The sequence below is a fragment of the Leucopleurus acutus genome (genome assembly GCF_964270905.1).
Source record: "Leucopleurus acutus genome assembly, chromosome: 10".
NCBI lineage: Eukaryota > Metazoa > Chordata > Mammalia > Artiodactyla > Delphinidae > Leucopleurus > Leucopleurus acutus.
This window is the reverse complement of record NC_139153.1, coordinates 27,963,042-27,986,603: the sequence shown is the minus strand read 5'-3', so window position 1 is coordinate 27,986,603 and position 23,562 is coordinate 27,963,042. Positions and strand designations below refer to the sequence as shown.

Below are 23,562 nucleotides of genomic sequence, written 5' to 3'. Positions count from 1 at the left end.
GATTATAGAGGAAACCACTGCACAGTGAATATTTGCCTATTAAGAGGAGTTAAAGCAACTCATTCTGCAGTTACTGAGTACCCAGCATTCTCTGAGTGCCTACTATTCTCCGCAGGTACTGAGTACCTACATGGTATAAGGCACCCAGATGAATTGGACAGAGAGCTTGCTCTCAGGGAGTTCAGCCTGATGGGGGAAGAAGACTAGAGTATACACAGCTAAAGTAGAAAGAGGGCAAAGCAAAATAAGTGCTAATACAGAAATGAAGTTCTGGAGGAGAGCAAAGGCGAAAGGATCCTATGCAGTTTGATTGGGTGTTTCTGCAGAAGTTCTGTTTGCCCCATCTTGATTTGAAATCTTGGAGGGAAATGGAAAAAAACGAATTTGGTGAATAGCTGTCATACGTTCAGAACTTTGCTGCTTGGAGGAGAATGAGAAATGATTCACTGGTAATTTTGAGTCTTTGTTTAGAGGTGATGCTGGAAGCAAGCTTTTGGTCCTTGTCAGATAAATTTTGGAGGCCGTTAAAAGCTGGGGACATTATACCTCTAGCAGATTTTGCAGTCACGGGAAATAACGTCAATCCTTATGCCCGGATACTGTTCAGTGACTGTTCCCTTGGCTACCTTAGCTGACTGCAACCTCACTCTTCCCCGGCCTCCCCAGTCACAATCCAGGAGGATTCCAGAGGCGCGATGCTAGCATATAATCTTTCAAGATCAGGGGAGCTCCAAGGCCCTGTGGGTCAACAGAATTAATAGGCAGGGGTCAGGAGCAGCACAGGTTTAAAGGCTGAGTGCAGAGATGAGGCCAGAGGTCCAATACCCCTTGACAAGGTCCTTTGGGGGGGGGATCAGGTCTGTTACAATTAGCTCCAGCTGAGCTAAATTTGGGCCAGTTGCTCATCTTAAATCAAGAGAACAAAGCTTTGTCCACCTGAGCTCATGCGCCAAGGGACCAGTGGCCACAATCGCTTTATGTAAGATGCAGAGTTCTCGTGTTGCCGATGGCACATAGCAAGAGTTCCTGACAGAGGCGGAAAGCTGCAGAAAGCACGCTGCCTGCAGGACGGCAGAAAGTGGCCCCGTCGAGTTTCCGGAGCCTCGGTGACAGAATGCCAGTGTGGGTCTTAGATGTCCCACAGGAAAACATTTTAAACCCTTATCATGAAAAACATCATAGTTGGTTAAGCTGAGGTTTTTACAAAGAGTGAGAAAAAACGTGCGTTAGCCAAATTTCACAGATCGTACAGGAAAAATAATTCTATTTTATAGACCAGCTGCAGGATGATAGACACTGTGATGTACTCTCCAAAGATGGGTTGGTTTTCTGGAGGGGAAGGCAGTCATTTTAGATAAAGACATATGGATTCGGAGGGGGGAGAGAAGGACAGGCATTCTTAGCAAGGAAGATGGCAGTGAAGCACAGAGCAGGAGGTGGTCATAGGGTCTGTTCAAGGGGCATAGAGTTAAAACTGTGTGGCATTGGGAAGGGAGTAGGTGGAAAATAGGATGGGACCTTGAAAGCCTGGCTAAGGAATCTGGCGTCTCTCTAGAGGTGTCTGAGTGAGAGAACAGCAAAGTCAAAGCAGCATTTGAAGAAAATCAGGGCGGCAGTTTGTAGCCTGAGCGGAGGAGAGTAGAGGTGGGAAGATGAGTGTGGCCAGTACCTGGCGAGGGCCAGCTCTGAGTCCGACACTGAACAAAGCCCTGAGCTGTGGTCATGACTTAACCTTGTGTACAACAGTCCCCTGAACACAGTGGTGGGCTGCCTGAACTCAGACACTAAGAATGTTACACACACTCGGTCTAACACTTGGTCACCAGGTCCAAAATATTTCCTTCTCAGCTTGCTTCACTGTGAAGCTGAGTAATCTGAAAGATTTCTAGATCTGTTCTGGTGGGCTTATTTTTTTCCATTTGAGCTACCGAATGGGAGGACAGTAGGTCACCATGTGCCCTTTGGACAGCCTTTCACATCCACAACTCCAGGCAGGAGGTGATGTAGTCTGTATCATCTCCCAAGAATTCTGTGTCTGTCAGCTTTTAGTGGTTTTGTTAGTTCGTTTTTTTAAGTTATACTTTATTTTAAATCTCTTGTTCTCAGTTGGCTCTTTTCTGTGATCGTGTGCCTGTTCCTTCGCAGAATATTCATTTCGAGAATACCAGCTCTGTTATAGAGACAGTAAAGTACAAACAAGCTTAAACCTTAAACTTTTTATCAGGGTGCTGAACAGGTAACTTTACTATACACACTCTATCGGCCAGTGTCACTTCAAAAGGTTTTAACACCTATTAAAATCACATTAACTTTGAAATGCCAGTTCTGATGGAGAAAAGTCACTCCAGGATCAGGTGATATTATCAGCATCTAAATGAGTCAGGCAGTAGCACTGCAAGGAATTACAGATGACATTATTATCCACAAGACAAAATCAGAAGGCCATCGGCAAACCCCTTGGGTTCTCATAAAATCAGATTTAACATTATTTATGAGTCTCCTTTGTTTTCTGTCATTCACATAATTGGAAAAGTGAAACGGAGGCAACGGATCAGACCAAGAGTTTTAGATAACACAGAGTTTGATTGGCCATATTGAATGGCTGCTTTAAACAGTACGGACAGCTGCTCCCACGCAGGCTTGGTCAATTGCATTAGACTATAATAGAGGCCCCACCTCAGTCCGTAGTGTGTGGTCAGAGCCACACAATGGGAAAAAAAATATCGATAAACAAAGCGAATCTCAAACTAAGGTACTAAAAGCTGAACGCTCAGCACAAGATATCTGAGCAGCTCAGCCCTGAAGAGGTACATGCCAAAGGTATGACCTTCAAAACCCAGAAACCAAAGCACGTCAGCTTATTTCACGGATTTGTGTACAGATTGAATTAATGTCTTCCAGAATACAAATCCATTTTCAAAGGTTTTCGGGCCCTGAAACTATTCAGAAGAGCACGCGTCAGGCTTTCGAGGCAGTTCTAAAAGGCAAATATTCTGAGTACGGCTAGCGTTGCTTCTGTTCTTGGAGATGTTAAGATGTCAGACTCATTCCATTGTGCTCACGTTTTATTATCCGTTTTAGAGAAAAGAGCCAAAGGCAGCCTTAAGGCCCTTTAAACCAGCATTTGCCAAACTGTAGGTTATAAACCATTTTAGATAGAATAGCAAGTATCAGAGTTTATCACATTTAGTAAAAGTAAGAAAAGATAAAGGATTGTCATGAAACGCACACTTTTCCCAGAGAGGTGTGTTGAATTAATGCCTGTGGGTCTTCTTTTTTTTCTTTGCTTCCTTCCTTCCTTCCTTCCTTCCTTCCTTCCTTCCTTCCTTCCTTCCTTCCTTCCTTCCTTCCTCCCTTCCCTCCCTCCCTCCCTCCCTCCTTCCCTCCCTCCCTTCCTCCCTTCCACTGGGAATGCCTGCAATTATGAAAAACTGAATATATATCCTCCAGGAATCGGGTGTCCATGAATATGGTTTCTTTGAATAGTTAGTGACCCATTGTTTTTATACCTTAGTTAAGTTCTTTGATCACAGTGAGTTCCTCCTAAGTACTTTGCAAATATGAAAGACAGCCAGTTCCTTGTTTCATTATGCGTGATGTAAATGCTGTGGAAATCATCCATAATTGCTATGCAACTCCTTTGTGAAGAAAAGTCTGCACGCTCGTAAACTCTGTTACATCTGTTACGTGTAAAACATTTCTCCTGATCATCTTGTGTCACTTTGCCCCTGCTCTTTGCCGCAGCTGTGCGCTGCTAATGACTTCCCTTATTAGTTCGCGCCAGTGCAGTCTTGGGTTTGAAGCACACAGTGTAGAAAAATGTGGCTTTTTAGCAATCTTGTATTAGGCTAATGGATGATGTTTCTATCCATGGCAAAGGTGACGGGGGAGGAGAGTTGCTTCTCCCACTGCTGTTTTTCTGAAGAAGGATAATGTAAATAAATTCAGAGTTAACAAATAAGGCATCAGAGCCATATGTATTTGAGCCAGATATGACAACTGTTTAAGTTCTATTAGTGTCATTTCAGGGCTGAGTACAGTCAGTCTGTAGTCTGTTAGTTATAAAACGAGGCTGTAAGGACTATAATATAAGCATATTACAAATCATGGTGGAGATTATTCTTCTGCCTGAAATATTCCTGTTCATCCTTTAAGGCCCGGGTGAATCATCTCCTCCTGTCTAAAGCCTTCCTCTGTGTTCCCGTCAGTTTCTTCAGGCCTCTTTTCTACTAATCACATTTGACTGTCATCATCCTGTTACATGTTGTTCTCAGTCATCTGACTGTGACATATTCAAAAGGAGATAACTATTTTGTAATCCCCATGCCTAGGTCAAAATCTGGAATAAAGTAGCTGATTGATGAATTAGTAAAGAATGAAATCCTTTTATTTTGTTCACATCCTTCATACGTTTGTTATTAATATGTCCGTAATCATTTCCGAAGTTGAGTTTGGGGAGGTAACGGTGGCCCGTGGCTGGGAAGTGTGTAAATACTCTGTGCTTTTGGATGTAAATAGTTCCTTTCTTTCTACGACCTTGTTGTCCAACGTCTAAAGCGTGTCTAAAAATCTTGGAAATCTCGATGTTTGTTTTCTTCTCTAGGAGGTCCAGCGCTGTACAGCCGATATGAACATCACTGCAGAACATTCTAATCATCCAGATAACAAGCACAAAAACAGATACATCAACATTTTAGCATGTGAGTAATAAACTTTAAACTATCTTCAACTGCGGGGAAATGAAATCTTCCTGCTGGGTAGAAGCTGAAAGGCAAGCAATCAGAATCAGGATGCCAAGAGAAAATTACACTTGCAAGTTAACCTCTCATTAGCCCATCTTCAACAGTGTGGAAGAAGAAGTGGGGACACTCTGCCCGCTGAGTCTTTCACGAAGCTGTCAGATCTCTGCTTAATAATCAGGTGATCGAAGGAAATGTTCTGAGCTTTACTGTTTTTACATGAAGTGATTTCGTATCCGATGCTGGGAACCAAACTGTAATGTCATGTCGCTCTCTTGACATTGTTCTCAACCAATGAGAGCCAAGTCTCTTAACACAAATGGAAATACTGGGAACTGAATCAAGGAAGTTGAATTTCCAAGCAGTCTCTCTAAGATTAGGTAATTAGTTTATACCAGTCCTTGTGGCCCACGTGCTTAGTCCTGTCCAAAACATTTCCAGGGTCAAGAATACCCTGGAAGTTCAGGACGCAAACGAATAAGTGTTCTTCTTACAGAGCCTCAAGGAATACCCTGAGAGGACAGGCTACTTCTGTGGCTAGAAGGCCACTTTTCGTAGACGCCGTGGCTTGGGTCACTGGCTGAAGGTATACCCTTCTGTATTAAGGGCAGGGGCACAGATGTTTATGGTTAACATACACTATGGTAAAGAACACAGTACTTGCCATTTTATGTAATAGCGCATTTAAATCAGACCACTTAAATCTGCACGCTACTATAGATAGTTTTTTTAAACAATACTTTAGTGAGATATAATTCCCATACCATATAAAATTCACCCATTTTCACGTTAACTTGAAGTTAAATTTTAAGTGAATTCCAGTGGTTTTTATTATCGACACAGAGTTGCACAACCATCACCACCATCTAATTTTAGAACATTTTCAGGACCCCAACAAGAAACTTCCGTACCCATGAGCAGTCACTCCCAATTCCTCCCTCTCCCAAAGTCCCTAGAAACCACGTACCTACTTTCTTTCTCTGTGTGTTTGCCTATTTTGGGTATTTCACATAAATGGAATCATACAATATATGGCCTTTTGTGTCACTTCTACTTGGCATGATGTTTTTAAGGTATACCCATGGTGTGGCTTATATCACTACTTCATTCCTTTATCACTACTTCATTCCTTTTTATGGCCGAATAACAATACTCTGTGCTATGGATATACCACATATTAACTTCTCATTTGTTGGACATTTGAGCTGTTTCTACTTTTTGACTATCATGAAGAAGGCTGCTATGAACATTTGTCTACAAGGTTTTATACGGACATATATTTTCAACTCTCTTGGGTATATACTTAGGAATTGAATAGCCAGGTCATATGGTAACTTTATGTGTAACATTTTGAAGAACTTCCCAACTGTTTACCGAAGTGGCTACACCATTTTACATTCCCAGCAGCAATATATGCAGGTTCCAACGTTTCCACATGCTTGCCAACACTTGTTACTATGTTTTTTTGATAATAGCCATCCTAATGAGTGTGAAGTCATATCTCGCGGTAGTTTTGATTTGCATTTCCCTAATGATTGACAGATGATGAACATCTATTCATGTATTTATTGGCCACCTGTATATCTTCTTTGGAGAAATGTCTGTTAAGATCCTTTGCCCAGTTTTTAATTGGATTACTTGTCTTTCTATTGTTGAGTTCTTTATAGATTCTAGATACAAATCCCTTATCAGATATATAGTTTGCAAGTATTTTCTTCTATTCTGTGCATTGTCCTTTCACTTTCTTGATGATGTCCTTTGAAGTACAGATTTTTAAAATTTTGGTGAAATTCAGTGTATTTTTCTTTGGTTGCCTGTGGTCTTGTTCTCACATCCGAAGAACCAGTGCCTAATCCAAGATCAGGAATATTTACACCTGTCATCACAGTTTTCTGGTCTTAGCTCTTACATTTATTTACGTCTTTGATCCATTTGAGTTAACTTATGTATATGGTGTGAGGTAGGGGTCCAGGTTCATTCTTCTACATGTTGATATCCAGCACCGTTGTCCCAGCACCGTTTGTTGAAAAGACTCTTCTTTCCCCCATTGAGTTGTCTTAGCACCCCACCAAAAATCAACTGACCATAAGTGTGAGGGTTTATTTCCAGACTTTCCTTTCTTTTTCATTAATCTGTATGTCTATCCTTATGTCATTGCCACACTTGTCTTGATTACTGACTTTGTAATAAGTTTTGAAATTGGAAACTGTGAGTCCTCCAACTTTGCTCTTCTTTTTCAAGGTTGTTTAGGCTATTCTGGATCCCTTGTGCTTTCATATAAATTTCAGGATCAGCCTGTCTATTACTGCAAAAAATGTAGCTGGGATTTTAATATGGATTATTTTGAACCTATAGATGAATATGGGGAGCACTGCCATCTTAACAAAATTAGGTCTGCCAATTTATGAAGATGGGATGTCTTTCCATTTATATAGATCATCTTTTATTCCTTTCAGCAATCTGCATTTTACAAGCGTTGTGCTTTTGTTAAATTTATTTCTAAGTATTTTATTCTTTTGGATGAAATTGTTTACTTGATATTTTCAGATTGTTCATTGCTAGCGTATGGAAATATAATTGATTTTTGTATGTTATGTTGATCTTGTATCTAACCACCTTGACTGAACTCATTAGTTCTAACAGTTGTGTGACCCTTGTTATTTTCTATATTTTTGTTAATAGCCACTCTAACAGGTGTGAGGTGATATCTCATCGTGGTTTTGATATGCATCTCCCTGAAGATTAGTGATGTTGAGCAACTTTTCATGTACCCATTGGCCACCTATATGTTTTCTTTGGAAACATGGATATTTAGGTCCTCTGCCCATATTTTAACTGATTGCTCGTTTTGCTAGCTATTGATTTGTGTGAGTTATTTATATATTTTGGATGTCAACCCCTCATCAGATACATGACTTGCAAGTATTTTCTCCCCCTCGGTAAGCTGCCTTTTCATTTTGTTGATGGTTTCCTTTGCTGTGCAGAAACTGTTTAGTTTGATGTAGTTCCACTTGTTTATTTTTGCTTTTGTTGCTTTTGGTTTTGGTGTCAGGTTGAAAAAAATCACCGCCAAGACTTATGTCAAGGAGCTTTTTTTCTCTGTTGTTTTTTCCTAGGAGTTTTACGATTTCAGGTCTTAAATTCAAGGCTTTAATCCATGTCGAGTTAATTTTTATGTATGGTGGACTGTAGTGGTCCAGTTTCATTCTTTTGCATGTGGCTGTCCACTTTTCCCAACACTGTTTATTGAAGAGAGTGTCCTTTCCCCATTGTATATTCCTGGCCCTTTTGTCATAAACCAGTGGACCATATATGTGTGGGTTTATTTATGGGCTCTCTACTCTGTTCCATTGATCTGTGTGTCTATTTTTATTGCCAGTACCATACTGTTTTAATTATTAAAGCTCTGTAACACAATTTGAAGTCAGGGGGTGTGATGCCTCCAGCTTTGTCCTTCTTTCTCAAGATGGCTTTGGCTATTTGAGGTCTTTTATGGTTCCACACACATTTTAGGATTGTTTGTTCTATTTATGTGAAAAAATGCCATTGGAGTTTTGATAGGTATGGCATTGAATCTGTAGATTGCTTTGGGTAGTAGTATGGACATGTTAACAATATTAATTCTTCCAATCCATGAGCATGGACTATCCTTCCATTTATTTGTGTCTTCTTCAGTTTCTTTCATTAATGTCTTAGAGTTTTCAATACACAGGTCTTTCACCTCCTTGGTTAAGTTTATTCCTAGGTGTTTTGTTCTTTTTGATGCAATTGTAAATGGGACTGTTTTCTCAATTTCTCTTTCTGACAGTTCATTATTACTGTATAGAAATTCAATCGATTTTTGTGTATTGATTTAGTATCCTGCAACTTTACTGAACTCATTTATTCTAACAGTTTTTTGATGGAGTCTTTAGGATTTTCTATATATAATGTCAAGTCATCTGCAAATAGTGCCAGTTTTACTTCTTCCTGTCTAATTTGGATGCTTTTTATTTCTCTTTCTTGCCTAACTGCACTGGCTAGGACTTCTAATACCATGATAAATAAAAATGGCAAGAGTGGACATCCTTATCTTGTTCCCAGTCTCAGAGGAAAAGCTTTCAGCTTTTCACCATTGAGTATGATGTTAGCTGTGGAGTTGTCATATATGACCTTAGGGTCTCTATATACAGGATAATGTCATCTGTGATTGTAGTTTTACGTCTTCTAGAAAACGTTTTAAAAGAACCAAGGGTCATTTTTGAATGAGAGTATTTGTTTCAGTTACCTGAGAGAATGAGGAGAAGGAAAAGAAGAGAACAAGAAAGAAGAGTAAAACTTTTCTTTTCTTGCCAGTCTTTGGATAGATTGACTCTGGCAGTATTTGTCGGCCAAGCCAGTCAAGGCTCACCTCCCTGAGACTGTGAGGACTTGTCCACTTATAGACCTCATTTCTAAGCATATAAGTCAGGCAGAGACATACACGTGTATATGCCTTGCATATGTCCACACACATCACTGTCCACCATAGCAACCTCTACTTCTAGTGAGCTCACTGCCTTAGCTAAAAGTATGTGGCAGAGAAGAGGGAGGAAATCAAGGCAACTTCTGTGTGATGTGCCCAAGGGTTATCGTGTTTTGTCACAAAACCACCAGGTCTTCTTAGACAGGTTTGTACTTTCACAAGTTCACTTGAGGTTTTACTTTCACAAATTCAGATTAGATGTGGTTTTATTTCCGTAAGTTCGGAGAGCTGGGTTTTGGTGCTCTCTTGGTCACTTGGTCAGACTCTGGGCACATCACCCGGCGGCACCTTGGTCTACCCCTATATTAACGCCTTTATATAGCAAAGAGTAGCATGGAAATGTTATGGAACAAGTAAAATCAGTCCATGAATGTGCCTGGAACACAATATAGGAAGAGCGTTCTCTCACGGAGCCATCACAGCTTTCAAGGCACACGTGGATGCCACCTCCAGTATTGATCTTTTTAGCTAGTCTGTTACCTTTTTGATGAAATATGAATTGTGCAACTTGAGGAACACGTGTTCCTCTTTGTCAGTCTGAGAAGTAACAGTATAATGCTCCTAAGGCATAGGATCCAGATGCCCTAGGAGAGTATTTTCAGTTGGGGCCCATTTATATCAGGCAGCCCCTGTTCAGATTCACTGCCGTCTGAGAGTTTGTCAGCACAACAAAAGCAATTCACAGTTCCAAGAATGTGGAGGGCTTTCCAAAAGTGCTTGATATAGTCTGGGGTCAGTAATGTCTAGGCTAATCCACTCATTGGACTTCTTTTCGAGCTAGCCTTTTACGATCATGATTATAAATAGAAATGGAAATCGGGCTTTTGCCCATTCTCTTTCTAGCTAGGGAAAAATAAAAGTATGACCTCAGCTTTCTTTTGTTTGTTATCCTATAAATACAAGCTCATTCTGTTGGGCAACCAGAGGCACATATCACCACTCACCTTTTGTTCGTAGGGGAAGGTTAAGTGGATCTTAAATCTGATCATGGACTTCAGATTCCGGTGAAGCGATTACTCTTAGAAGCAAGCTCTGGCTCCCTCAATTATTCAGGGTCTGCTGGGGTGATGGGGAGTCCAGCTGAGTTTAGCAATGGCACCTCCGGAAAAGAGATGTTCTGGACTTGATCTAATAAAATCACCTTTTTATATTTGTATCAGTGGGGAGGGGGTGGGGCATGAGTAATCAAAGGCCTTGGAAACTGGTTTTAAAATATAGGATGAGGGGGGCTTCCCTGGTGGCGCAGTGGTTGAGAGTCTGCCTGCCGATGCAGGGGATGGGAGTTCATGACCCGGTCCGGGAAGATCCCACGTGCCGCGGAGCGGCTGGGCCCGTGAGCCACGGCTGCTGAGCCTGTGCGTCCGGAGCCCGTGCTCTGCAACGGGAGAGGCCACAACAGTGAGAGGCCCGCGTACTGCAAAAAGAAAAATATATATATATGTATAGGATGAGGAAATCTGGGAGGGTTGCAACTTGAATTGTTTTACATGAACTAATAAGGACCACAATTTGCATTTCTTGCATATTAGCACTCACAGGTCAGAGCATGAGGTAGGAGTGTCCCTGTGGTTTGGAGACGGGTTTGAATGCTGTAGCTTTGAATTTTTAGTTGTTCTTCTGCCAGAAGATTTCTCGGGCCACTCTGGGAGATGCCATGTTGCCTCTTTGCCCTGTTTTGTGCTTTAGAATGCTGCTAGTTTTCGAATTAAAACATTTTGTTTTTGCTTTTTTTTCTTTTCCTCTGTAGATGATCACAGTAGGGTGAAGTTAAGACCTTTACCAGGAAAAGACTCTAAGCACAGCGACTACATTAATGCAAACTATGTCGATGTAAGTCAGAAATGTTTTTATAAACCTGTTTCTGATAAATGAAGGGTGCTGCAGAGACTGTTGAATGTGTTTTCATACCGCACAGAGCTCACGTGAGAAGCACAGCCTACTCAATACGGAAGGCACTTGAATTATTAACTGGTCTGTGGTACTGCTTTCATCTTACTTTGTGCTGTGTCATCTTTGAAGGGTTACAACAAAGCGAAAGCCTACATCGCCACCCAGGGACCGTTAAAGTCTACGTTTGAAGATTTCTGGAGGATGATTTGGGAACAAAACACTGGAATCATTGTCATGATTACGAACCTTGTGGAAAAAGGAAGAGTAAGAGCTTGTTGGCTTAATCGTGTACCTTCATTCAGAAAGATATTTGTGGAGTACCGCTGTAGGGTAGAAACTTGGCAAGGCCGAAAGAGTTAGAGAAGTGAGAAGTGGCCTCCCTGCCAGGAAAGTGAGCTAGGCACTTACCAGAGTGGATTAAGCATGATGATTGAGGTGAATAGGGTATTAATTGGGGGAGGGGGGGTGCTGCAAAACACAGGAATGCATCCTCTAGTACAGAGATTTTTTTAAAGAGTTAATATTTGAGGTGAGATTTGAACAGTGAAAGAGGAGGAGGAAGAGTTACACAGGCTTGAAAAGAGAAGGAAGGACGTTCCAAGTATCTGGGAGAGAAAGAACAAAAGCAGGGACGTTGGAAGAAACAGTTTAGTCAAGGAACTACTAATAGTTCACACTGGGGGGAGTAAAGACTGCTTAAACACCTTGACCATCACTAAGAGAACCTTTTTTTAAGATGATGATTCATATGTTAACTTTATTGGGTTATGAGCTTACATTAGACGTGAATTTAAGCTGGAATAAGGACCCAGGCTCTGGTTGGTTACTCAGAGTCACTACTGCTTCACTTTGACGGTGGAATCCCTGTTTTGCCTTTGGTGACCCAGTTTTTAACACGAAGGCTCTCACAGTTACAAGAGACTTTGTGTTAACTGTGAATGCAGGCCAGCCTCCCAAAATGACACTTAAACTCCCTTGATAACATATCCTACCCACATTTCGTAGAGGTCAAATATACAGGATTTTTCTTAGACCTTCTTTTAAAGTACATCATGTGTTGAAGGATGATGGCGAACACTAGGCCCATTTCTCAAGTGATCTTGCCCAAACGTGTCCCAAGATTAACCTCTTCAGAGGTCACATCTGCCTGCAAGGCCTTCAGCCCATGCATTCCTTTTTTAGTCAACCACGTGGTGATATGGCCTGTGTCTCCACACCATCATTTGAAACCACATTATCAGCATTGGAATTGTGACATCAATTGCAGTTATAATTTACAGCTTTTTTCTTTTCTGCAGCGAAAATGTGATCAGTATTGGCCCACAGAGAACAGTGAGGAGTATGGAAACATTATTGTCACACTGAAGAGCACAAAAGTACACGCCTGCTATACTGTTCGACGTTTTTCAGTCCGAAATACAAAAGTGAAAAAGGTACTGAAGGAGTTGGGTGGGCTGCCAGGGCATCTCTTTTTAAACTAGTATGAAAATTACTGTGCGACTAAGGCCAACTCTCGTAACCAACTTGGTTTTTAAAAAAGTATTTTTGAAACATTTTTTTCACAACTCTTTTGATTGACATCAGTGTATGGTGTGAAAGATACTGGCAAAGCACATAATAGAATTTAACTGGCCTGATTGAGTTCTTTAATCTCTTCATGAAAGAGGCTTCATTTGGGGGGAAAGAAAAAGGTCCTCTGAGGTTTTGGTAACCAGCAAATACGGCAGCATCTGTTTGTTTGGTGATGCAGCTTTTTAATTCCAATTTTCTGACAGCTTTAAAGCGTTGTTTCCCAAAGGGTGTCCCAAGGGATACTAGCCCTGCAAGGTGCTTGCAGAAATCAAATTCTGTGCTTCAGTAAGTATGGAAAATGGATGCCACGTAGTACGTATTCCCCCTTAGAAATTTACAAGGAACACAAGTACCGAGAGTGCTGGAGTTAAGAAACCGATATAACTTGGTCGTGTTTCCTAATGTGACTTAACAGTAAAACCCTTCTCTGTAGCAGAACTGTTACCATCGTGAGAATTACACCTTGTGGAAATGGTGCTTTCAAGTTATCTCAGTTTCTCTTGTTGAAAATCCACTGTCCCATCGAGACTCATAGATCACTGGAGCAGTATTATGAACTCAAGACAGGTGCTCGTTAGGAAAATGTGAAGTAGTACTCGACAGAGGTTTAGGTATGGGAGTTGTTTGTAGCAGTGGTTCCTAATTTATTTTTTTAGTCTTGGACATCTTGGAGAATGTGATAAAACTGCCTCCCTCTTGCCCCAGAAGAATTCACATTTACCGAGATTTTCATACGCACTGTCAGTGGCTCTGAAGCCCATTTGTGATCCAAGGTTAACAGTCCTTTCTGTGTACAGTTTGTTTCCAAGAATAGCAGAAGTATATAAAAATCAGCTGCACTGTTTTTATCTGTGTTCTCTGTAATAGAGCTGTTAACTGGCTCAAGCTAAGCAGTAACTCATTAAGTACAGTGTCCATTACTCACGGAAGCACCTCAGGTTATTTAAACACGACCCACTTACTCTCATTTTAGAAACAGCTTAAGCCAGAGGAGCAAGTCCAATAGGAACGTTAGGTGTTCCGCACACTGACCATCGTAACTGCAAATGCGGAAGAAATAGGAAAATGAGGGGTGACAGAAGAATTAAGAAATCAAAGACATCCAAAGGCCTTGTGGCACGGGGCCAGACACCCTACAAGGTTCAGTGTCAATGGATTAATGACCCTGAATCATCAAAAAAAATGTTTTTATTTTAGAGGTATTGGTAATTTAAAAAAAAAAAAATCACAGCAAGTGATCTATTTGGGGAAATTCTTCATCCAAAGTGGTTCAAGTGTAAAAAGTGCAGCCACTTAAATGAATTCTTCAGAGTAGTGTTCCTTTATGAAAGTGACAGATAAATTGATTGTTGCCTTTGACTCTAGAGATTTCGAACCACTTGTCACTTAGGATCCTCCCCACACCTCCTGGAGAGTGTACGGCACGAGCACTCTGGCTCCTGAAGGTCCAATCCGGACAGTGGAGAAAGAATGTGAGTCCCGGCCCACAGCCAGATCAGTTGGGGCATCTCAAATGCTGCCAGGAAATGGAGGCCTTGTAGGCAAATTACAAAGTGCTTGGATCGGTCCAGATCCAGAAAACCGATACTAAACATTCATTCTTGGTACAGTCTTAACCCATTTTCTCTTCCAAGGGATGTCTGATCCTTCTGTGCACCCAGGTCATGTCTCCATTTTGGGCATGAGAGGGCCACAGAGAGGAAATAACCGACCCCAGGAACAGCAGTTAAGGCGAATGGGAACAGAGGTCAGGTTTGCTGACATCCTTATGTGATTTTTTTTTTTTTTTTTTTTTTTTTTTTGGTACGCGGGCCTCTCACTGCCGTGGCCTCTCCCGTTGCGGAGCACAGGCTCCGGACGCGCAGGCTCAGCGGCCATGGCTCACGGGCCCAGCCGCTCCGCGGCACGTGGGATCTTCCCGGACCAGGGCACGAACCCGCGTCCCCTGCATCGGCAGGCGGGCTCTCAACCACTGCGCCACCAGGGAAGCCCCCTTATGTGATTTTTACCGGAGAGCCCACTCTCAGCTTAAAGCCATCTTTTCTCACCCTCTCTCAGGGTCAGAAGGGAAATCCCAAGGGGCGTCAGAACGAACGGGTAGTGATCCAGTACCACTACACGCAGTGGCCCGACATGGGAGTTCCCGAGTACGCCCTCCCGGTCCTGACCTTCGTGAGGCGGTCCTCAGCAGCCCGGACTCCAGAAATGGGCCCTGTGTTGGTGCACTGCAGGTGAGGCCAACGGCGTCCCCTTTCTTCTGCCTGGGATTCAGCATTTGAATTGGGCAGAGCAGCGGGTGTGGGCTGTGTGAACTTGGACCACTGTGGCCCTGCTGCTTGCGGCTTTGTTTGATTTAGAAACGGAGTCTGAACGCTGAAAACTGGGACCAATGAGACCTGTTAGGGTTATGGGAGGTCACTGTAGTCCCCTCACATGAAGAAACCATCTGCTGCTTCTGAGGTTACAACAAAATATGCTCTTAGAGGATGAGTCTCCAGTTTTTATAACGCCTTCTTATTACTGATAAAAAATCCCCAGTGTTTATAGGGAAATTGTTGGTAGCTCCTAATATATAGAAACCTTACACACAAATTTAGAACTTTCCGCACTAGAGATTTTGAGTTTTTGAACATGGCTTTTCTGTAGGGTTCCTCCAAATGATAATATTTAGTTTATGTGTGAAAGGCTTTCAGTTTATACGTGCTATATAAAATACCTTTTTTAAAGCACAGATAAAGCCTGTTTTCCCATCTTAACTACCTTAAACAACCTTAGCTGATTGTTTCAAAAATGCTTTTATTGTGTTTCATTTGGATTGCTGGGCTTTTTTCACTTTGGTATTCAAATAGATGTTGCTTATTCTGTGATGTATGTTACATAGCTGCCTGGCCTTTGCTCAGCGTTTCTTTGGGCCTGTTCTCATAACATGCTTCCACAGAGCAGGTCCTTTGCAGACGTCGGAAAAGTCCCATAAGGACTCTGTTTAAAGTCCCATAAGGACTCTACATTTTTGCTCACCCATTTAGAATCACTAAAATAGAGGTGAAGGTCTGTCACTCAAAGCACTTGGGTATCATCAACAGAACTGTGTGAGATGGGGAACCTGAGGCGGTAGGTTTCTGCCAAAAGAAGCCTGTGGTTCAATACGGCAGAACTCGGGTCTCCCTGGGTTGGGTTGTGTTGTTTCGCTTAAATAACAATCAGGAAACGGGAATAAAAGAGGCCAGCTTTTCCAGAGGGGCTCTTCTTCTCCTACCCCTGCATTACTAAAGGAAAGGAGCCCTTATAAATAGGAACTTGCCAGTACTGAGCACCCTGGGCGGGAGTTGTGCACAAAGGGGGTTTATCGAAAGGACAGTGCGTTCTCCCAGAATCCCTGGGGGAGCGGGAGAACCAGGCGATGCCTCGGCAGGGGTGCTTCTGGCGCGGAGATGGCTACTGCCAGGAGAGACACCTTGCGGCCCCTGGCATCACAGAGTTAAACCCTTTGCTTGAGCTGCAAGCAAGGCTGAGAAAGCAAATCTGTAACTATATTTTTATTTATTTATATTTATACATAGTTTATATTTTTATGTATGGTAGAAGGGCAGTCTTCCCTCCCCCTCAAGACTCATGAGGGAGGAAGATCCTATTGAAGTTTCTGAATGCTATCCGTATGTCAGCATAACCCTCCTGTTGAGAGAACCTAGCATAGTTGGCGTAGGTTATTTCTCAGCGCGTTGGAGACTCAGATGATAATTTTTGTAATCCATGGTTCATGACCTGGTAGAGCGGCAGGTGTACTAGTTGAGTGTCTGCCTTTCTTCCAGTGCTGGCGTGGGCAGGACGGGCACCTACATTGTGATCGACAGCATGCTGCAACAGATAAAAGACAAAAGCACAGTCAATGTCCTGGGATTCCTGAAGCATATCAGGACACAGCGCAACTACCTCGTCCAGACTGAGGTGAGGAGGGGTGCTGGTGTTCTCACGTGATTCCAGCACACGCTTGAACTGAAAGTTGAATGATTGAGAGTGAGACATACGCATTCTCTTGGGCCTGGAAGGAATTCACAGGTTTGTGTTGGAAGATGTCCTAACCGGGATACCGTTCTTTGGCCCACAGGCATCCATTTCTGTGTGGCTCTTAAATGAAGCAGATACAGTTTTCTCTAGTGCTGTGTATTCCATGCTGAGGGCGCTTAAACCTTGTTGTTTAGCCTGAGAGATATATACGAGGCAATGGTTCTGAAGCCCTTCACGGAACACACGTCTTCCCACTGCTTTGTTTGGGGCGTGGTATGGAATACAGAACTAAAGGCAGCACAGGCCCTACCCTAAAATAACTTCTGACAGATAAGGAAGGATGGCCTGGAGCCGACCCCCCTGGCTGTAAATGCATGAGGGAGGTCCCTGCTAGGGGAAGAGTTCATCTAAGGTCGATTTCACGCGGGGGGGGGGGGACAGAGGTGGCTGCCCTGTCGCAGCTCTCCTCAGTGACTACCATGTCGTGTGCCTTTTAGGAGCAGTACATTTTCATCCACGATGCCTTGTTGGAAGCCATTCTTGGAAAGGAGACTGAAGTATCTTCCAGTCAGCTGCATAGTTACGTTAACAGTATCCTCATACCAGGAGCGGGAGGAAAGACACGACTGGAGAAACAGTTCAAGGTAGTGCTTTCAATACGTTTCTTTGGCAAAGCAGCAAGGAGGTAAAGAAATGCCTTGAGTTTGGAGTGTCGTGTCTTTTTTGCATGAACGTCTAGACTAAAATGGATTACCATTTGTACTCCTCAGATGTAATCCATGGGAAGATCAAGTTTCGACTTACGTATGAATTGTGGGTATCCAAGGAGACAGTGCTGTGCTGTATTTTCTACTGCACAGTTTACGACTTTAACATTTGCCCCCGGCCCCAATGACATAGTACTCTGTCAGTCGTTCCAGTCCAAAAAATACCCTCTGTATTTTTTTTTTTTTTTTTTTTGCCGTACACGGGCCTCACTGTTGTGGCCTCTCCCGTTGCGGAGCACAGGCTCCGGACGTGCAGGCTCAGCAGCTGTGGCTCACGGGCCCAGCCGCTCCGCGGCATGTGGGATCTTCCCGGACCGGGGCACGAACCCGTGTCCCCCTGCATCAGCAGGCGGACTCTCAACCACTGCGCCACCAGGGAAGCCCTATCCTCTATATTTTTTCCTGAACAAATACTGTCTTACCCCGATGGAGAACGGCTATTTGTTGGCATTATCTTAAAAGCAAAGCTCTTTGAATGACTATCCTAGCAGATAATTTAGAAACTAGAAAAGATCTAGTTACTACGGAATACTAAAGAAACTTCAGTTAACTTTTCCTAAATGGTTATTCTTTTTCTTTGATAGGGGCATGGGGGCATGAGGTGTAAAGACAGTTAAGGTTTATACGGAATTGAGTGAAAAGAGAGACTATAAGAACTATTAAAGTAAGTAAGATCAGAAAGCTCAGTCATCTCAAAGTACTAAGTGCTTTCCTATTTCGTAGTCTCTCATTAGACTTTAAAAAAACCAGGCTTTTTTGCACATTGTTCTATGTGTAATTTCTCGTTTTGTGTCAAGATGGAAAGAATGAGATGAATCTCTGCAGTTTTAGTTTTCATGGTAAAACCTTCCATAGACACTGAAACCTTCGCGTCTCAGCTCAAGAAATGAGACTGTCAAACAAATGATAACAAGTGATATGAAATGAAAAGTAGATCAATCTCACCAAGTTCAGTTATAACAATTTTAAATTTCTAGGTCTCCTTTTATAACATCCTTACTGCTCTGCGAACCATTTGAGGTAATCAATAGTGAGGACATAGTGTCTCATTTTGGATGTTTCAAATGAATTCTTAAAAAAATTAAGTACCAATAATTCTTAATTAAATTCTGCCTTTTCTGTTTCCGCAACGTTTGTTTATACACTGTTTTAAAAATTCATCAAAAGAAACCAGGTCATTTGTCCCTTTACAGGCATTAACCAACTACATCCACCTCCATGTAGAGAAGGAGACCGTTCCCATATACTCTGTTAGCATGGACCCCTCCCTCCCCACCCCACCCCACCCCCCCCCCAAAAGATTGACAGAATGATTCAACCAAGCTATATACACAGGAAGAATAACCAAACTACTGGGCTTATTATTTATAACAGCCTTAGAACAATGTCAGTTCGGTTTAACAGACATTTACTGAGAACTTAGTAAATTCTTTACCATGATTAGCTCTTATTAATTACCACGAAGCCGTGTTTGCTAGTGTAGAGCCACCTCCATTTCATGTGGCTGTGAGGAATCAGTGACATCATCAACAGAGAAACCCACGTTAATTCAACAAATGCTGCTTACATAGTGCCTGTAGTCAAGAAACCTAAGTCCTAGGGCTTCCCTGGTGGTGCGGTGGTTGAGAGTCTGCCTGCTCATGCAGGGGACGCAGATTCGTGCCCCCGTGCCCCGGTCCGGGAAGATCCCACATGCCGCAGAGAGGCTGGGCCCGTGAGCCATGGCCGCTGAGCCTGCGCGTCCGGAGCCTGTGCTCCGCAACGGGAGAGGCCACGGCAGTGAGAGGCCCGCGTACCGCAAAAAAGAAAAAAGAAAGAAACCTAAGGCCTGATAGTAAATAAAACAAGCACACAACCAACCAAGACAACTGACAAAGCTATCACTCTTGAAACACAAAGTGTCCTTTGGGATACAAAAATGTTTATAGTATCTGTGCCAGATCATCAAGCAGATGCTATCAATTATACCTTTGTTTTTGTTTTGTTGTCTTTCCCCGCTTGACTGAGATAGACCACGCTGCATGTAGGTCAAAGAATTCCAAGTTTAGGGTCTACAACGTAATGGTTTGATAGTTAACTATATACTGAGAAACCATTACCACAATAAGTTAGTTAACACAGGCACAATTACAATCCTTTGAATGAAGGCTAAAATGTTGCTTTTCTTTCAGCTGGTCACACAGTGTAATGCAAAATACGTGGAATGCTTCAGTGCTCAGAAAGAGTGTAACAAAGAAAAGAACAGAAACTCTTCAGTCGTGCCCTGTAAGATCTTAAAATCAGTTCGACTTGCCTGTGTTCGTTTTTTCTTTGGATTTTGTGTGTTAAGTAAAGAGGCAGCCACTACTAAGGGGAAAAGTTATGCTGAGGCCAACTGAAGCAGTTTGATCAAAACGGGAGGGGTGGGTGACGGCACCAGCAAGTTGCTGCGTCTATGTGACATGAAAGCTTGCTTCAGTTCACCTCGAAATTCAAGAGTTAGGTTATTTCTACCATGTCTTGCCTTTAAAAACAAAATGTCATTATCACTGTGGCATTAATGCTCTCTTCAAACAGAGAGTCCTGGATTAATCTGCACAGCTGGAACTACATTGCTAAATTATTCTGGCTATTAGAGACTAAGGCACCGTTGGTAGGTGGTGACCGCTGCATAAATAACTTGGGACACAGCAGTGGATACTGTGTGTAGTACACTGTAGACACAGGCATGGGTGATCAGTGAAGAGATTCTGTCTACTGAAAGAGGCCAGTATTTTCTAAGCCCTTCCCAAAGAAAAAGATTGGGAGTAAGGGGATGCCACAAGAGCAAACTACAATACGTTGGTACAAGTGTAGGAATATCAAACCAGGGTCAAGAGTGGCCTGAAACCCTGTGTCGACTCCACACACAGTATCCTCTTAGTGGTCCGCTGGGAAAGCCTCTCCCACAGTCAAGTGTTATTCCTAGAACGTCTGGGTCCTGCTGGGCACATGCAGCAGAATTTCATTTTACATTCTTCCTGAGCTGATAATGCTCTAGCTTGTTTAAAAATATAGGTAAGTCTTAAAAAGAAAGGGGAGCCAAAGAGCTCTATTACTCACCAAGTAACTCTCAGAAAGTGCTGTTGGTGGTGAGGGGTAATGAGGCAAATGTGGTGTTTTCGTTTTTTCCCTGTCATAGCTGAGCGTGCTCGAGTGGGCCTTGCACCGTTGCCTGGAATGAAAGGAACAGACTACATTAATGCTTCTTATATCATGGTGAGAGTCAACAGTTAATTATAAATAAAGTCAATTAAACTGAAAGGTGCTAAACAGCAGATACCACCTATGTGACTTTCAAGTAATTTCTTGATGTGTAATATCAAAATTATAGAGATTTCTGTATCTGGAAACCTCTAACCAAGGATACCTAATCGGTGAGGACACAAAAATTGCTTAAGCTAACAGAAATGCTTGTTAAGGAATTAATCTTTTCGTGAATTTCACCCATCTAGTCTTGGAATAAATGTTGAAATTGCTGTCAAGTAAAAACAGCAGGGGGAACTAGAAGTGCATCGGACGTGGAGAGAAAACTGTCTATATACATGTTCGGAGAAGTACATCTAAAAATTAGCCCAATGCACTGAGTGCCCCTTCTGATTATTTTCGTGAGGTCGAAACAGTGCCGGTCTTATTTCATGAATATATTTTACTGCTGCAGAGTTAAACACTCATAATCACTGGTTTTTCGTCTTCCTAACTGAAGGGCTATTACAGGAGCAATGAATTTATCATAACCCAGCATCCTCTGCCACATACTACGAAAGATTTCTGGCGAATGATTTGGGATCATAACGCACAGATCATTGTCATGCTGCCAGACAACCAGAGCTTGGTAAGTAAAGCACGTCTGCTATATATTAATGAGCCCGGGAGGCCAGAGCATAAATTACCTTGTCACAGGGCTACAGTGTCTGTACATGCTAGGGAGGGAATTCAGACTTCTCATCTTCTATGTCTGCACAGGTGCCTTTCCTAGTCTTACCATTCCTGACCCTATCAGTTCCAACAGGATCAGCACTGATCCCTAATGCTGGTGATATATCAATCAGTCACCCCTCGGTTGTACTGTACATGGCAGCGTGGGAGAAGGTTTTTATTTATTTATTTTGGCTGCGTTGGGTCTTTGTTGCTGCGCGCGGGCTTCTCACTGCGGTGGCTCCTCGTCGCGAAGCACGGGCTCTAGGCGCGCGGGCTTAGTTGCTCCGCGGCATGTGGGATCTTCCCGGACCAGGGCTCGAACCCATAGTCCCCTGAATTGGCAGGCGGATTCTTAACCACTGAGCTACCAGGGAAGCCCAGGAGGTTTTGAAGAAGGTCCTTTTTCTAACCTCACTAATGCACGATCTTAAGCCGACCTCTTAGTTGCTGTATGTCACTGTTGAAAAATGAATGAACAGTAACAGTAGTTAACATTGATTATATCCTTTGTTGATTATACCAAGAAATGTTAACAGTAGTTAACATTGATTGATTATATCTTTACCTGTATTAACTCCTTTAATCCTTTCTACAACTCGATGACACAGGTGCTCTCAGCATCCCCTTCAGTAGCTGAGAAAACTGAGGGAAGTAACTTGCCCAAGAGCATATACGAACCATGGGAGCCAGGATTGGAACTTGAGTCACCTGTCTCATTTTGCTATTGTATATGTCCAATGCCGCCACATCACAGAAATGTGTCCTGGCCCAAAGAAAACGGTATCAAAAGTACTAATAATGCATCGTTATTTTCCCCCAATCCATAGGCAAGCCCGATCTATTACAGGGAGGGAGATTAGGAAAGCCCTCCTTGTTCGGACTTGATGGTGCTTTTTAAGACCTTGACTAAGCTACTACCTCTTTCTTCTCCCTTCAGTCCTTCCCTATTGAGGTCGCTAGACCCTAGAGGAGAAGGGTGAGCACGTTTATGAAAATAAGTGTAACTATTTCTGCTGAGCTCTCATTTGCATTCTTAAGTTTCGAAATAGTTGGGTCTTCAGAAGTTACTATGAGGACTTGCTAAGCGCACAAAGTAAAAACAAAAACAAAAACGATCTGCCTCCGTGAGTGTCAGAGTAGTGAGTTTTTTAATCAAGAAAGAACAGCATGTGAGTGAACCCCTAGTCTTGATGACATGCATTTGACTGTGTGCCCAGTCAGTAGGAACTTCACTTTGTCGCTTTTTGCTCCAGCTTCGGAATACCAAGACTGCTTCTGTGTGATAGAATGGCAACAAAGTTGAGAATCTTAAGCTAAAAACTGGAGTGTAAATTTTCAAATTAGCTGGCAATAGGGGTCTACTCTGTTCGGCATATGGAAATTGGAGGCATTTAGGGTTGTTAAAACGTGCATTTGTTGGATGAGTCAGTGTTTTGTTATCCTCACTTAACAGAGGACAGTCACTGTACCCAAGAGCTCATTCGTATGGGGAGGAGAGGGGGAGACTGACTGAGTGAGTCAGTACGTGTTCTGTGGACAGCGACGATACCGGGCCACCGGGCCTGTCATCTCGGTGTCTCTCCGAGGCCCAAGGAGGCTATGCTGCAATCACGCATGTCTGCACTCATAGCTCTAGGGTCGAAAGTCAGATTCAGTAGAGTGTAGTTTTTTCTAAAGGTACTGTCTCTGCATTTTTTGTTTGCTCTGTTATTTAGCACTACTGTAACGTTACAAAGACCATCGTTCTGTGAATAGCCCAAAAGTCACTGCTGCTTAGGCGTCCCTGCCCTATCTGTAAGCAAAATAAGCATGCGATCAGCGCTCCTACTGAATCAAGAAGTAGCATTTCTTTGTCATAGTCTGTCAAGACGATCAGTTATTCCCTAGTTTACTGTCTGTGTTCAAAAGGTTTTTCTGCCGTTCCTCCACCGTTACTAAAATCCCTTTGGCAGCCTTTAGGCAAATTAGATAATTTCCAGTTCATCTTATCATCATAATAGCTCTTTGAGGTATGTAGTTTTTTATTATTCCCACTTTTCAGATACGGAAATTAAGCCTTAGATGGATTACTTTTTTCAGGATCACATCCAGGCCTATACTTAATCTACGTATTTGGTTAAATTTAGAAGCCTTGTTCGTCATTATG

General features: G+C 42.6%; 1 protein-coding gene across 2 annotated transcripts in view; it reads left to right on the top strand.

The window, feature by feature from the left end:
- Nucleotides 1–23,562, top strand: part of PTPRG (protein tyrosine phosphatase receptor type G) — a 736,510-nt gene that overhangs the window by 691,726 nt on the left and 21,222 nt on the right. For both annotated transcript variants that reach the window (XM_082848957.1, XM_082848956.1), the window contains 10 exons: nt 4,604–4,700; nt 10,991–11,073; nt 11,263–11,397; nt 12,432–12,566; nt 14,764–14,936; nt 16,515–16,650; nt 17,208–17,354; nt 19,649–19,742; nt 20,638–20,714; nt 21,202–21,330. In XM_082848957.1, the coding sequence (XP_082705083.1) occupies nt 4,604–4,700; nt 10,991–11,073; nt 11,263–11,397; nt 12,432–12,566; nt 14,764–14,936; nt 16,515–16,650; nt 17,208–17,354; nt 19,649–19,742; nt 20,638–20,714; nt 21,202–21,330 (1,206 nt within the window). The remainder of the gene's footprint in view (nt 1–4,603; nt 4,701–10,990; nt 11,074–11,262; nt 11,398–12,431; nt 12,567–14,763; nt 14,937–16,514; nt 16,651–17,207; nt 17,355–19,648; nt 19,743–20,637; nt 20,715–21,201; nt 21,331–23,562) is intronic.